The sequence below is a fragment of the Nymphalis io genome, chromosome 29 (genome assembly GCF_905147045.1).
Source record: "Nymphalis io chromosome 29, ilAglIoxx1.1, whole genome shotgun sequence".
NCBI classification, from domain to species: Eukaryota; Metazoa; Arthropoda; class Insecta; order Lepidoptera; family Nymphalidae; genus Nymphalis; species Nymphalis io.
The window spans coordinates 6,725,799-6,742,703 of record NC_065916.1 but is presented as its reverse complement, the minus strand read 5'-3'; the positions used below and the strand labels follow the sequence as shown (position 1 = coordinate 6,742,703).

General features: G+C 33.9%; 1 protein-coding gene across 6 annotated transcripts in view; it reads right to left on the bottom strand.

Moving 5' to 3' along the window:
• Positions 1-16,905, bottom strand: part of LOC126779443 (dynactin subunit 1) — a 42,166-nt gene that overhangs the window by 22,652 nt on the left and 2,609 nt on the right. Inside the window, exons 4-14 of one of the 6 annotated variants that reach the window (XM_050503395.1) lie at positions 15,116-15,148; positions 11,940-11,996; positions 8,791-8,917; positions 8,251-8,367; positions 7,178-7,375; positions 5,607-5,817; positions 2,691-2,833; positions 2,216-2,323; positions 1,008-1,079; positions 686-820; positions 45-177 (exon numbers count right to left, since the gene is read on the bottom strand). In XM_050503395.1, the coding sequence (XP_050359352.1) occupies positions 45-177; positions 686-820; positions 1,008-1,079; positions 2,216-2,323; positions 2,691-2,833; positions 5,607-5,817; positions 7,178-7,375; positions 8,251-8,367; positions 8,791-8,917; positions 11,940-11,996; positions 15,116-15,148 (1,334 nt within the window). The remainder of the gene's footprint in view (positions 1-44; positions 178-685; positions 821-1,007; positions 1,080-2,215; positions 2,324-2,690; positions 2,834-5,606; positions 5,818-7,177; positions 7,376-8,250; positions 8,368-8,790; positions 8,918-11,939; positions 11,997-15,115; positions 15,149-16,905) is intronic. The other 5 variants (XM_050503396.1, XM_050503398.1, XM_050503397.1 and 2 more) reach the window with 5 other exon arrangements.

Here is a 16,905-nt window from a genome sequence, read left to right as displayed (position 1 = left end):
CAAAGCCTTACCACCATGTAAAAGTACCCTGCAACCTTCCTCACCTTGCTTCGACTCCAGCTGAGCCCGCAGCTCGTTATGCTGCTCCGTCATCCGCTGAACCAGCTCTCTAAACTTGCCTATCGTCAGATCCCTGTCAGTTATTGTCTCCAAAGCTGCTTCTCGTTCCCTAGCGGCCTGGAAGGAGTAACAAACTTATAAGACGTGCGATCAGAATGGGATGCGACGTTTTGTAACTGAGACACGCGCAGACCGTTCGAGCGACTCCACGATAGAACGCGACGTAATAGGTCATGAATGATAGCGCATAATTGGAGGGGAAAATATTAATATTAGTGATTTCTTCTATGCTTATATATATATATATATATATATATATATATACATATGCCCATATACATGTAGTCAGGAGATCCATGTAACAGCGATGGTAAAAAAAACGCGCGCAAATTTAAAAACCGCCATTTTGTAAAATAAAAATGTAAAATAATTAATTAATTACTGGCGTTACTTGTGATTTGTTAAATGTTCAAATGTGTTATTTAGTTTTTTAACAAATACTGAGTAAGTTACTACATCAATTTGTATGATTTTGTGTTCCATTTTTAAAAATATCAATGATATGTTTTTATAAAAATCAGTTTTCACTTCTGGATATATATTATTTGAACGACCAATCACATACCTCCCTGGTCGCTGCATGAGCCATCTCCAGCTCCTCGCGGAGGTCCATTTCGAGCTCCCTGTTCGATTCCACGAGCTGTTCGTGAACCTCCTGCAACGCTTCCAGCTCTTGGACGTCTTGTTTCAATTGTTCGACCTGAAAAAATAATAATATTATTGCAATTGCTAATTATGGGGTATTAATACCATCTGACAAGTGTTTCAAAACATTAAAGAGATTCTCAACGATAAATATATTTTGCGTTCAATTTGAGAGAATTTTTTGGATTATAACTATGGGGCAGTTAAATCTTTTGCACTAATAAGTATGTATGTGTACTGACCTGATCTTCTAAGCCCATTTTCTTCTCAGCAAGTTGCTCGACCATCTCTTCAGCTCCTAGAGCGGCGTCAACCTAGAATAAATACCAACAACATATATATATATATATATATATATATATATATATATATATATATATATATATAACGTAGTCTAAAATGGAATATATTTGGTACTAGTAATCGCCCTTGGCTTTACCCGCGTATTAGGGGGAGAGGGACGGATAGCGGGTAAAAAAGTAACCTATGCCCATCCTTAGTGTTCAAGCTTGTTGCAGTAGTCGGTTCAGTAGTTTAGTTGAAATAATAGGATGCCTTTCAGACTAATAAATAAGGATATTTTAAAATAATTATTTGATAATAAAATGAGAAGGTGTAACGCTTCTATATTGGATAAAAAAATTCAGCTTTGACTATAATATAATTTTTATTTTTAGGTAGACATGCCATATGAAGGTAGGTGGTCACCATCGCCTTAGCCATTAGCACTTTAGCCAATCATCTTGCAAACCGGTACTCAACAATATTAGTATTGCTGTTTGGCAGTAGAATATCTTATGGTCGGTACTTACCCAGACGGGTTTGCAATTAAAGTTAACTTTGTTACTTCATTTGTTTCAAATATGTCTGTTATTTATTATTAAATATTATTATTATTCAAGTGATCCTAATACTAATGATAACGGGGTGAACCAATCTTACCTGTTCCTTGCACTTAAAGTAAACTTTGTTACTTCATTTGTTTCAAATATGTCTGTTATTTATTATTAAATATTATTATTATTCAAGTGATCCTAATACTAATGATAACGGGGTGAACCAATCTTACCTGTTCCTTGCACTTAAAGTAAACTTTGTTACTTCATTTGTTTCAAATATGTCTGTTATTTATTATTAAATATTATTATTATTCAAGTGATCCTAATACTAATGATAACGGGGTGAACCAATCTTACCTGTTCCTTGCACTTAAAGTAAACTTTGTTACTTCATTTGTTTCAAATATGTCTGTTATTTATTATTACATATTATTATTATTCAAGTGATCCTAATACTAATGATAACGGGGTGAACCAATCTTACCTGTTCCTTGCACTTAAAGTAAACTTTGTTACTTCATTTGTTTCAAATATGTCTGTTATTTATTATTACATATTATTATTATTCAAGTGATCCTAATACTAATGATAACGGGGTGAACCAATCTTACCTGTTCCCGAAGATCAGCAACCTGGGCTTCCAATTCTTCAACTCTCGCTGATAGCTTCTCCTTGGTTCGGCTCAGCTCGGCTATTTCAGATCTATACTGTTCCAAATCCTGGAATGACAAAAAAGTAAACTAGAAAAATGTCGAACACCTATAAACACTTCAATCCCCCAATTCAATACCCACGAGGAACGTATTTCCAAAAATACAACTAACGCTTATTTATAAATAAAAGCTTTTAAGTTCGAATTTAATTTTATATAAAACAAATTATTCCACATTTATATGATGAATTTTTAAGAATCCTTTTTTAGCACTCGCGTACCTTATATAAGGGGCTCCTGTGCAAAATGATGCTCAAGAATTACCGGCTTAGACATGTAATCCAGTCGGTATTACTATTTAATCAGTAGAGACTAATACAAAACTAGTTTTCGCCTTCAGCTCTGCCTGCAAAGTCAGAAAGCGCCCCCCTCACCTTCTGCATCTTCTGCATTGCGTGCTTGTCGTGCGCGGACAGGTCCCGCAGACGCACCAGCGTGTCCCGCAGACGCACGTTCTGCTGCTGCAGCTGGCGCACCTCGTAGCCCGTGGCGCCCTCGCCCGCTGCGTACGGGTGCTCTGTTCAGACACGCCGCTCTGTACACATGCTCTGGGCTCCGGTCCGGTCCGGTCCCCGCTCGAGTTTTCGGTCAGTCAAAGTCGTGATAGAAGCGAAGAATCTACCACCGGTTCGGTAAGAATTACCTCAGAATTAAGAGGAACCGGCGATTGAAGCCCAATAGTATTATATTTTTATTTTGCACTTATAATATTTTCTTGTAATTTTTTCTTCTATTAATTTTAGACCAGTATAATTACTGTAATAACAAATAACACATCTCCATCAGTTTTGAAAAAGGCTTCTCCCTTAATGCTGACGGGCCGGTTGGCGTGGTTGGTACATTGCCTTTCACGCCGAAGGTTGTGGATTCGATTCCCACCCGGGACAGACATTTTTGATCATGAACATGTCTGTTTGTCCTGAGTCTGGGTGTAATTATCTATATAAGTATGTATTTACAAAAGAAAAGTAGTATATGTAGTATATCAGTTGTCAGGTTTCCATAGTACGAGCTCTGCTTACTTTGGGATCAGATGGCCGTGTGTGAATAATGTCCCAGGATATTACTATTTATATATATATGTACTTATAGATTGTTATATAAATCGCAGTCAATAATTCAAGTCAGAGTCATCAGTCGAAATGCGCAGTGAACATAAAACCGAACACAACAAAGCATGCATAGATTAAAAACAAAAAAAAAATACACGTTCGATTAAAATTAAACATACAATAATACAGACTATATATATATATACATATAAAAAAAATCATATAAGTCAACATATTCGAGTTAATTCTGTCAAATTGTCAGAAAAAAATATTGTGATTTATTAAAAAAAAAAAAAAGAACACAAATACTCTGTAACAAAGATTAATGTGAAACACACACACATAATAAATAAATATATAATACGTACATGCATAAGACGATCGATATTTTCTATAAAATAAAAAAATATATATATTTAAGAAAAAAGAATACATTATAAATAATATAAGTTTTAAAGTTAAATAAATATAAGGTGAGATAATCAACTATTGACACTTCAAAGCTTTGTTTAATTTCAAATTGATTTTTGCGTAAAAACTATACGTCCATTATTATTTTTTTTTGTTAATAAGATTAATTAGTACAAAGGCAACAGAACCCTGTTTAATTTTTAATTTATGCTTAATATTTTGTATTATTTTCTTGGATAAACTTAAAAAGCCAAACTTCGTCTATCAATTTACAAAATTGGAGGCAAATCGTAAGAGCAATTTCCGAGATCGAAATAAATAATATACATACAACAATTTCTCATTACATAATAAAGTAAATTAAATAACAGCCTGTGAATGTCCTACTGCTGGGCTAAGGCCTCCTTTCCCAAAAGGAATCTCAAAAATGCCAACCTTCACCTCAAAAATGAGGTGAAGGTTTGGAGCTTATTCCACCACGCTGCTCCAATGCGGGTTGATGGAATACACATGTAGCAGATTTAAGTGAAATTTGACACATGCCGGTTTCCTCACGATGTTGTCCTTCACCTTCAAGCACGAGATGAATTATAACGACAAATTAAACACATGAAAATTCAGTGGTGCTTGTCCGGGTTTGAACCCACGATCGTCGGTTAAGATTCACGCGTTTTTACCACCGAGTCATCTCGGTTTTCGTAAACAAATATAATTCTGCTACTTTTGGTGGTATCTACTTTATGGTAGTTATGTGCCGTCTGGGTAGATACCATCCACTCATTACATATTCAACCGCCAAACAGCATTACTTAATATTGTTGTGGATCGTCTTGAACGCTGAGTGAGCCAGTGTAACCACAAACACAAGGAACATTACATCTTAGTTCCCAAGATTGGTCGAGCATTGGTAACGTAAGGAATGTTTAATATTTCTTACAGCGCCAATATCTATGGGCGATATTCAGGTGACCCATCTGACAGAACACACAGACACCTTCCTATTTTATAAAAAAAAACAGAAGTTTATTTAAATAACAGATAGTAGTGCCAATATTTGGGACGGTCACCTTATTATATATTTAAATATAATATATAAAGTACATTATATACCGTAAACTATATAAGTAGACATATACCAAACGGTTTAAAAAAAATAATTAATGTGCAAAATACATATAATTATGTGTAATTAAAGCGGTCGTGTCTGAAATATGATATGGATTTGAAGAAAATTACACATTTAGAAGTTATTACATTCCAAGAACGATATTACAATAGACATAAATCAAAGACAAAATTATAGATGAATTTGAATCCTTAGAAATATTTACTAAGAAAAATTTAAGTAACTTTTGTTAATAAATTAATTAAGTTTTTATAAATATTATTATTAAATAAATAAGTTTATTTCATAATTTCATGTGTTGTAAAAGTGATAACTCCAGAACATTTCTATATAGGATAATTAATATTAATATTAAGACCAATCTATTGATATAAATATCTTATATATGAAACCTTGTGAGTGTACATAGGCTCGCATAAGTAATGATTATGAGAAGTATTACCATTACGAAAAAATAAATGGTCGTATAGTGTGGGAGGTTGGTCTGACAATTTAAATAATAGAGTAATTAAAAAAAAGTAAGATTTAATTAAAATGTGAGTCATAGGGCATCCCACAAAGTAACATATTTTTATATTATAATAGGGTATAGCAGCGAAGTTATTATTCAAGTAGAGCAGAAACCGGAGGGTTCTCCCGCAGGAAGTAGACAAGAAAGCATCAGAAACGACTCCCACAAGTGAATATACAAGGTCACTCACGTATGTTCCCGCCGGCCTCCATCTCGGCGCGCATGAGCTGCAGGTCGAGAGTTGCCTCCTCCAGCTTCTCGCGGCACTGCTCCAGCTCCAGCTGCAGCGCCTCAGCGCGCTCCTCCGCCATCTCCTTGTCGAGCGCCGCCATCTCAGCCGCCTCCTGCAGCTCGGCCGTCTCGTCGTTGTGCACGTCCAGCGCTTCTTGCGCCTCGCGCACCTTGAAAATTACACGGTATTCATTACTTTACTGGGTAGGTACCACCCACTCATCAGATATTCTACCGCAAAACAGCACTTGGAATTTTTGAGTTGCGGTCTGAAGGATGAGTGAGCCAGTGTAATTACAGGCACAAGGGACATAACATCTTAGTTCCCAAGGTTGGTAGCGCATTGGCGATGTAAGCGATGGTTAACATTTCTTACAATGCCGATGTCTATGGGTGTTGGTCACCACATTACCGCCTATTTATTCTATAAAAAAAAAAATCAAGATGTATTTGTGTACTATTATCACAATTGGACCGTGTTGTTCAGAAATATAATGCAATACCAACAGTAGACATGGGTTTCGACATTTTTAATTCTTTCAAAAAGAATTGGGATTCCCTTTAAAAAATCTGATTATTGCAACTTGCTACATTGCTTTTTTTTTTTTAATTTTTGTTACAAGATTTAAAATTTCGTTTTATTTAGTCTTTAGTTTAATTTTCTTTGTTTCTTAATTAATTCTTATGTTATATTATGAGCATATATCTTTTTTTATATATAATAATATATAAATTATACAGTAAAACCTATACAGTAAAAGCCGAGATGGCCCAGTGGTAAGAACGCGTGAATCTTAACCGATGATCGTGGGTTCAAACCCGGGCAAGCACCACTGAATTTTCATGTGCTTAATTTGTGATTATAATTCATCTCGTGCTTTACGGGGAAGGAAAACATCGCGAGGAAACCTGCATGTGTCTAATTTAACTGAAATCTGCCACATGTGTATTCCATCAACCCGCATTGGAGCAGCGTGGTGGAATAAGCTCCAATACCTTCTCCTCAAAAAGAGGAGAGGAGGCCTTTAGCCCAGCAGTGGGACATTCACAGGCTGTTACGGTACGGTACAGTAAAACCTTATTTGTAAAGTTGAGACTTTTTTTTCAATTAAAAGCAATTTACGTGTCATAATCGTCGATGAAGTAAAATAATGGGAGAACCTTTATGTGCCGAATGAAATTCTGACAGATAAACGTATATAATTAAATATTACCTATCGAACTTGAGTGAAACAACGTGGTGGAGTACACTCCAAAGATTATCTGAATAGAACATTTACAGGAGACCATAAAACTATTATTCCAAAAAAGGAGAATGTTCTGAATTCGGTTGATTTTTTCTTTATATGTATTTGTTATCTGTGGACTCCCGTCATTTATGAACCGATTTGGATTTTTGGTATTTGAGTATACTTTGGTCCCATTTAAATTTGAAGAGAGAATACCAATGATTTTTTTATGGGCTCGAATTTTATTTAAAGTCGGTTTTGTTTTTTATACAGATAATTTATTATTACGTATGTCACTAACCTCTTGTTTCGCCCTCTGCAAATCCCTCTGAAGCTGCGCCTGCGACTCCATGATCTTAGCTTTGAACTCATTCGCCTGGTCCAGTTGGAGACGCACTCGCTCCAACTCCCGAATCTTCTCCCGGTCTTCGGCGCGACGAACCTTCAGCGTCTCGAGTTTTTCCTTGAGATCTTCGACTTCAGATTTTAGAGTGACAATCTGGAAATAGGTAGATTCTGATACAGATTCTAATATAAGAAAATACAGATATCTATCTAAAATACATTATTACTATGTAAGTCATTCGTGCATAAGAACTGAAGTCACTGCGACTATTTGCCACGACCTATTACGACTATTTAGCTTCGACCACTTACTATTTACCATTATAAATAGTTGTGGAAGGTGGTACACCTTGATTTAATAATAATTATGTAATAAGCTGTAGATAATAAAAAAGACAAATAATAAGTCAATTAGTAATAATAAGTCAATCTGACGAGCCGATTGGCGTGGTTGGTAGATTCACGCCGAAGTTTGTGGGTTCGATTCCTACCCAGGACAGACATTTGTGTGCATGAACATGTCTGTTTGTTCTGAGTCAGGGTGTAATTATCTATATAAGTATGTATGTAAGTACAAAAGAAAAAAGTAGTATATGTAGTATATCAGTTGTCTGGTTTCCATAGCACAAGCTTTGTACAAGCTTAATTTGGTATCAGATGGCCGTGTGTGAAAAATGTCACAGGATATTATTATTATTATTATTATTATTGCATTTAGTTATCTGTGTAACTTGATTGTGTAAAAAGAACGGGAAGGAGGCGCCGATCCTATGCGCATCTTCTCTCCTGCCGTAAGCGCCGCTGGGGCTAGGTGGTTACTCCGTACCCCGGAAACCTCCTTAAGAATGGAGGCCCGCCCAGGCGGGCCTACGTCAAAGTAGTGTGCGCAAGCGATCCCGTGACGCTCACTCGAAGAGAAAGAGTGTGTACCGCTGGTGTTTTAGTGATTATTTAGCCTTCAGCGCTAGCGAGTCCCATATGGCGAAAACGCGTAAATGCGTTTTTCCAGCGAAAGAAAGGTGCACCAACCTCTTGCTGTGCCTGTATGTTGGCAAGCTTGTCCTCCATCGCGGTGGACACGGGCTGCGGAGAAGTTAAGCTCTGACCGGGTGTAAACTGAGGCGTGAGCGTCTCCACGAAACCAGTCTGTGAAAAGATTATTTCCTACTGTGTTAACAACTTACATAAATTGATAGGATTAATTAATATAAGTAAAAATACAATTATGATATGTCGACGTAGACTGGGCAACTGCACAGGGATATTTTAATGCACAAGTGTGTGTACACAACTGTAATCTTTACTCCTTTCGATGAGACTGGAACTCGACACGACCGGAAACAGTTCGGGTTAAAAGACCAAGGGCTTCACGTGCCTTCTGAGATACGAGAGGATAAACGTTGAAGAAGTGAACATTGCCAATTTCTAAACTCCGAGTTACTAGTAATTATTTTTTCACAGGAAAAACTCCATAACTTTTCATCGACCAGACCTCATCACCCGATGGATTTGCAATCTTATGAGCTACTATATACATGTCATGAGAAATTAAAAATCAATAAATCATACCTCGACAAACGACGCCCTCTTGCCAGTGAGGTCTGGCGAACCCGACCTCTCTGCGGTCGGGGAGACATACGACGTAAGCGACTGGCGGCTGCTCGCCAGTGACGTCCTGGAACTGCCCCGATATTTGCTAGTAAGTTGATTTCAATATATAGCATATTCGAATAACGTAACTCCAATGAAAATATTATAATTTCCTATCAAACAAACAACCATTTTAATTTCGGAACCATAAATTTAATCCATTATTATTTTAAGTTATTATAATATATGTCAATGTAAAATCGTAATGGCCGTTAGTTTATAATAAATCTCGATATATAATTTTGATAGTTTACAATATTTTAACAACGATGTGATGTCCCTTGTGCTCGTAGTTACAGTGGCTCAATCACCCTTCAAACCGGAGCACAATACTAAGCATTGTCGTTTGGCGGTTGAATATGTGGGTACCACCCCAGACGGGCGTGCATTGCACAAAACCTTACCACCAAGTGAATAATATAAAATTTAACTAAAATCGGTACCTTTCATTTTTTTTTTTTTGTATTATATGTGTAAACTAATTTACAATTATCCGGCAATATATATAATATAATAATCACTAGGTTTTTGAGTTATCTTGTAACATTAGAGATCATTCTTAAAATCTCAATTAAAATTAATTATTATATTACATAATATTTGTTAGCTATGTACAAAGCATTACAATCGGTTGTTGAATTCAAAACACGATAAATAATTACTTATAATTTTATTATTTACTTGAAGTAAATAAGGAAATCAATATATATGAATGAAAACAATAATTAAAAGCAAAAACACAAAAATATTAATTAAAATTTTACTATTTTATTTAAGCTAGGCATAATAAATAGAAATCTTCGCCAATAAAGTAATAAATCAATTAAAAAAGAATAAGCTCCGTGAGTATATACAATTACACAGACAAATTATATTGGTATATTAATAGCATTTATGTGTGTGTAGAACGAATAGTGCAAGAGACAATACATTCTCTACAAAGAACAAAATATATTACAGTCAACATTTAAGAACATGCTATATACATTATAAATAAGCAATAAATGAAGAAAACAAAAAAAGATATAAGCAGACATTTTTTACAAGAAGAAATATGAAAAATTCAACAAATATTAAAATCCTTACATTTATACCAATATTATTAACAGTAACTGTATATGCGTTACGTTTTCGCGGCTAAACCACTGAACCGTTTTTAACACCGTCAATCGAATTTGAACTCGAAGAATGAAATAGGCATATTATTTATATCTCCCTCTTTATCGCACACTTGAAACTCAACGTAAACAATCGTGTAATGTCAGAACGTCATAAGAGACATTGACTATTACTACTACAATTATAACTCTTAAAGCCAACGATGATATGCTATTTTGATACGAGTAGTTTCTTTTACTCATTAGATAGCGTCCACGATCGATTTGACTTTAGGACAGACATTTGTGTGCATGAACATGTCTGTTTGTCTTGACTCTGGGTGTAATTGTCTATATAAGTATGTATTTACAAAAGAAAAGTAGTATATGTAGTATATCAGTTGTCTGGTTTCCATAGCACGAGCTCTTTTTTTTATAGAATAGGAAGGTGGACGAGCATATGGGCCACCTGATGGTAAGTGGTCACCAAACGCCCTTAGACATTGGCGTTGTAAGAAATGTCAAGTATCGCTTTTAGCCAATGCGCCACCAACCTTGGGAACTAAGATTTTATGTCCCTTGTGCCTGAAATTACACTGGCTTTAAATTAATTAATTGCTCTGCTTAATTTGGGATCAGATGGCCGTGTCTGAATAATGTCCCAGGATATTATTATTACTGTTTAACTTGCTTTTTTCGTACAGATCACGTAAAAGCCGTTCGTCCTGCGCCTAAACTCTTTCCGGTCGGATTGCCGTCCCATCGGATGACGAGAGTGCATCTATGTTTGCGCACACACTTGTGCATTATAATATTTCCTGCACAGTTAGCTAACCTCTCTGGTACTTCCCGGGGCACGGGAGTCTATTTCAAACTTTCAGACTGCGGGCTGCCACTGAGAATCTTCGACAGAAAAACTCAATAACTTTGAATTAGTCAGACCTGGGATTGGAACTCAGGACCTCGAGATCTGCTGCTTTAGCCACTAGATATAAGAAGCGATGCAGTGCCGACATATTTATTTACGAACCGGTGTAAGCATAAAATTCAAATAGTATTATATTTTTTTAATTTATTCTATTACATATTATTCAATATCAATTCCTTTCTCATTTCTATATAGAAGAAAATGAGTTCTGAACTATTTTACCGGTTCTTCGACCTAGAATCTACATTCTAAGCCGGCGACACTTTTAATATAATCGTATATAACGATTCAAAAGTGTAAGGCACTTCACTAAAGAATATATTGATTTCCTAATAAGCCTGTCTTGTTAAATTACATAAATATTACGTAGAATCAGCACAATTTATGTAAAAAATTTTTATTAAGGAATTTCTATAACCCTTTCCAATGTCGGAAGTAAATATAAACAAAGTTTAGGGGTGTTAAGTGAAAAACTGTCATCTCGCTCTATAATCATTGATGAGACATTCGAAAGAAGGAGACACTGCATTGTTAAACTAATCACCCGCTTTTTTTATAGAATAGGAAGGCGGACGAGTGATCACCAACGCCCATAGACATTGGCATTGTAAGAAATGTTAACCATCGCTTTCATAAGCAATGCGCCACCAACCTTGGGACCTAAGATTTTATGTCCCTTGTGCCCGTAATTACACTGACTCACTCACCCTTCAAACCGGAACACAACAACACCGAGTACTGCTGTTTTGCGGTATAATATCTGATGAGTGGGTAGTACTGACCCAGACGAGGTTGCACAAAGCCCTACCACCAGTTAACAAAATGTATAAATAACAAACGAATAGCATTGAAAGAACTTTAATACATCGAAAAAAAAAGACAAATCTAACTAAAAATAAAGCGAATTATGCAATAATTACCCAATAAAAGTACATTTTATTTACAAGAGAACATATTTACATTAAAAAAACATAACGAACATTTATTTAAAGTATATACATAACGTGCTTTATATACTGTGCTTTATATTTTATAAATTTTACCTCGACATCGATAAACTTCCAGTTTTTGTCTGCGCAGGCGACGCCTTCCTCCGCACCCTTATTTAATTACCAATATGTTAAACACTACACATATTATATATTATATTATTAACGCAACATATAATTAGAACTATAATAAAAACAATACATACGTATATATATTATTTTGTTAATAAAAAAATTTTAAACGACAATTACTGTGACACGATAACATATAAGCTTTATATATATTTGAGTTATATACGATTATATATATAAATACTTATATCGTTACGACTTAATTAAAATGTATTAATTAACTAAACAACCATTTTCAAATATCGAAAATATTAAATAATATTGTAATAATAAATTTGAAACTGCAAACAAATAGCTGTTACCTTTCAGTATCGTGAAAGCAATAACGTGTTGCAATATATAATGACGTAACGACCTATAAATTGTAACATTAACCAATCTATGTACATATGTATCTAAGTCTCTACTACACACACGGCCTGCGTTACAACACGCTTATAAACTCAGTAGGAACAAACTCGGGACACCGTAGAAAACGGTCGTAGAATATCAGAAAGCGATATGCGAAATTGACCGTTATAATTATAAAATTTCAAGTATACACGCATCAAAATCGTATATCACATATAAGTCTGTTATCAACATTTGACGGTTGAGTAATGGAAGTGAGAGAAAAACAACTGCACACAGACTATGAGGTCTGTAATTTTTTTTTTTTTATAATTAATAGGCCAGCGTTTGACCGTTGACTTGCCTGATGTTAAGCATCGACACGGTCTAAGATGTAGCACGCTTGCCTATAAGAAACCTGTTTACTCTGGATATGAAGACACCAACATTGTACCTCTCAGGAAATACGGACTCTGCAAATGACATGCAGTTGTAATACAGACCGTATTTGTAGACCCTATGACATAAACAAACAGCATTTTTTTTTCATATTATCAAATGAGATTTTATTTTATTTACCACTTGTATTTTTTTTACTACAAGTGACGACCTCTGTTTATCGACAAAGGTCTTAATATCAAAGCGCTAGTTGGACTCGAGATGTATTCCTTTTCATGTCTTTTTACTCATTGCGTACAGTTAGGTTACTCGCGTAGCGTAAACGGGAACGTAACGCGTGCTAATAAAGAAAATTAATCATGATAAGTACTTTTCAGTTAAAAGCCGATATGGCCTAGTGGTTAGAACGCGTGAATCTTAACCGATGATCGTGGTTTCAAACACCACGAGCACCACTGAATTTTCATGTGCTTAATTTGTGATTATAATTCATCTCGTGCTTGACGGTGAAAGAAAATATCGTGAGGAAACCTGCATGTGTCTAATTTCATTGAAATTCTGCCACATGTGTATTCTACCAACCCGCACTGGAGCAGCGTTGTGGAATAAGCTCCAAACCTTCTCCTCAAAAGGGAGAGGAGGCCTTAGCCCTGCAGTGGGACATTAACATGCTGTTACTGACTGATTGAAGCACTTTCCATTTATGTTAGTACAGACAACAAAAAAAACTTTAAAATATATGATGAATGAACAAATTACGTTATAATTATTATATATTTAATAAAATTTGTGATTATTTTGATTTGTTTAAAAAAATTTGTACAAATAAATAATTTAATTTAAACTATCAATGTATTTTATATATAATTTCCATTGCGTTACTACGTAAACATTTTAAGAGATAACAATAATGATTCGCGTTTGTAAATCAAACTATTTTTTAATGGCGAACTGTTTTTCTAACCATACAACTAAGACATGTACATGTCTTAGTTGTATGGTTAGAAAAACAGTTCGCCTAACCCTACATATGTACATATGTAGGGTTAGGACGAGACCGACCGCCATTTAAAAATCTTCATTTATTTGTCGCAAAAGAAATTTGAAACCCTTATACTTATATTTAGCTATTATCACTTTTATAATATATCGATATATAGCAAGTGCATTTGTAACAACGCAATTCTCTTTCTATCTCTATCTTACTAAATAATTATATGTTAACAGATGAAATAAATAATATATATCTGTCCCGCTTCCTCATACGCAGTCAGTATCTAAAGTCCAGCAGCTGAGAGAGTTTTCTGTCACCTGTCATCTGTCAGTGATACACTTACAAACATACACTTGTTTTTACTAACTCGATATAATTTTGTAACAGCGTTATGGATTATAAGAAATGATATTTTCATATTTATTAGTTGAAATTATTATCGTTGTTTATGATATTATTCGTTATTAGAGCAAATTAATGCTAAATACCATACAATAATCGCCATCCTCCGCCAGTACAAAGTTATATCGTCCATTTTATCAGGACCTGTCAGAAACGCATTCTCTCAGTTCCTATGGAGTGTAGAAGTAAGGAGATGTGTCTCGTTTGAGTCTTCATCCGAAGACGTCTCTAAGTCGAAAATGTATAGAATAAGAGGTTCCACAAATTTGTAGAATGGCGCAACTATTGCTAGAGTGTATTTCTCTATTTTCTCCATTTTTAACCTGATAATAACATTAATGCGTTTATAAATTTGATTAACAAATAATTTAAAAATAGCGCCGTTTGGAGGCGGATATATATCTTTCTTTAAATTCTAAAAGTTTTATTTTTTCAATTGCGCGCTCCTTTAAATGTTATCATCTATCTTAAATAGCGCCTTCTAAATTCCACACATTTTGAGGAAAACTTTTTACACACAAAGATACTTCTTACCTCTCTTCTACACACCATAGACCGGACATAGACTAAAAAAACTGTCACTTTGACAGTTTAACTTTTTATTTTAAAAATTGGAATGTATTCACGCACACTAATCTAATTTAAAAATATATATTTAATAAATATAAGTATATAATCTAACATTCGATTACTTAAGTCTTAACAACATATAATACGCATTAGCGGCATTTCAAGACACGGTTTATTAATTTAGTTAATAAATTCCGGCCACACGCAAATATAAAACCGACCAATCAAGAACAATTATAACTTTGATAATGTTAATGTAACACGATCGAATAGTTTGCGCAGGCAAACGTCAAACATTATACTCTCAGAGTTTACCTACGCACGTGTAGCCGGACCTTTATAAAAAAAGCGGTATTGTGTGCGAAGCTTAAGCGTGTGCATATCTACGGCAGCTAGTACTCACGTAGTCGGTCTAGACCTCTGGGCCACTGTTATACTAGCGAGAAAGAAACACACTCTATCAGTTAAAATTTCTAATGATTTCAAGAAAATCGAAAAATAAATGTATTTTATTTGAAATTGAAAAAAATAATAATTAAATAATGGTAATGTTTAAGTTAAATTTAAGCTTAAACCATTATTGTTTGTAAATAATTAAGAATAATAAAAAAACTAATTTCTAATTAAAGACGAAACATCAATCAGACTATTGCATTCAATGCATGTAAAAAAATGTTTAGTTTAATTAAATTTTCCATTCCAATTAAGCATTAGGAAACGAAATGAATTCAAATATATTCACGTCACTTGACACTGCTATATCATCACTAGATGCCAAACTGTATATATATCATTGAACCCTAACCTCGAACGCTATTGAAGTTCTGTTTTTTTATTATAGAAGGCAAAGGCACCTTGGAATGTAAAAAGACTCATTTATAATAATAATAATCTTTACTTCAGGCCATAAATGCTATGAGCATAAGTGATTTATCCAAAATTTTGTCTGTAACATTGATTCGAGATATTCCTCGTATGTCAGGGACTTTATCTGTCCGCTTTTCCTTTAGAAGTAAAATAGACTATACAATATTAGACAAAATTGTGCATATTAACATTTTTTAAATAAAGCAGAAACAAAACTAAACACTGCATGTTTGTTTGCATATATCACGAATTCTATAATATTAAAAATTTAACCATAAATTGAATTTATTGATAAAACGGTTTTTCGATTTTCTTTTAATTAAAAAATAATGGTACACGCTAATGACAATTTTAAATAATTAAAAAATAATGTAATTATCATATTTGTAAATGAAATTATTAAATAAATGATTGCTAAGAATGTTAATATTAATGTTTAAATAACTATGTAATAACGGTTAATATTCTAAAAAATGTTAGTATTGAACGATTCGTATACAATCTATAAAATAATCATGTCATCTCTTTCTATTCTGTCTATTATAGTCTGAAGATAAAAAGATTGGCATTTCACAATTTCGTTTAATAATTGTTTACAAAAAAACATCGACATATTTTTCAAATGTACAAGCCAATCTTATTGAACGATGTTAATTATTATAGCAAAGGTTTTTTGAATTAGTATAAAAATATGTTTTTTTTTTTTTTAATTAGTTTACTGCTCTTGATACAAGTCATTTAAAGCTTCTTCTAAATTACTAATTGAAAAAAAATTGTTCTCTTTGTACCTATTTACATATTTCATTATTGTGGCAATTTTTTTTTAATTGCCTGGATCTGCATTTTTCACCCACAAAATATTTTTAAAACTCAAGTATAATCGAGAAAACATGACATCATTGTATAAGAAACTAGTAAAATATTGATATTTATATATTATCAGACAAGAGTATTACAAAATTTTACCAAAAAATAAGTCTTATACTTCTTTTGTTTTAAAATAAATAATACGATAAATTTTTCCTAACGGAATGAAAATGCATTTTTATTTTTAATCTGTAATTTATCGTCAATTTATATAATTGAGACAAAAAGCATTTTTTTTAAAGCTTTAATGACTGTAGCATATATTTCTTTATCTTCTTATAGCTTTCGAGAAATAGCTGATTAGCGTATGTGAGGTATGATGAGTACCGTTTCATAGTTGTCTTGCTTGTGTTGCCAGCATCCTGGCTTGGTGTTACCAGCCTTTGACGATGACTTTTAAATAAATAGATGCGATTCGTTTTAAATATTGTACCATCATATTAATATTATAATTAACCT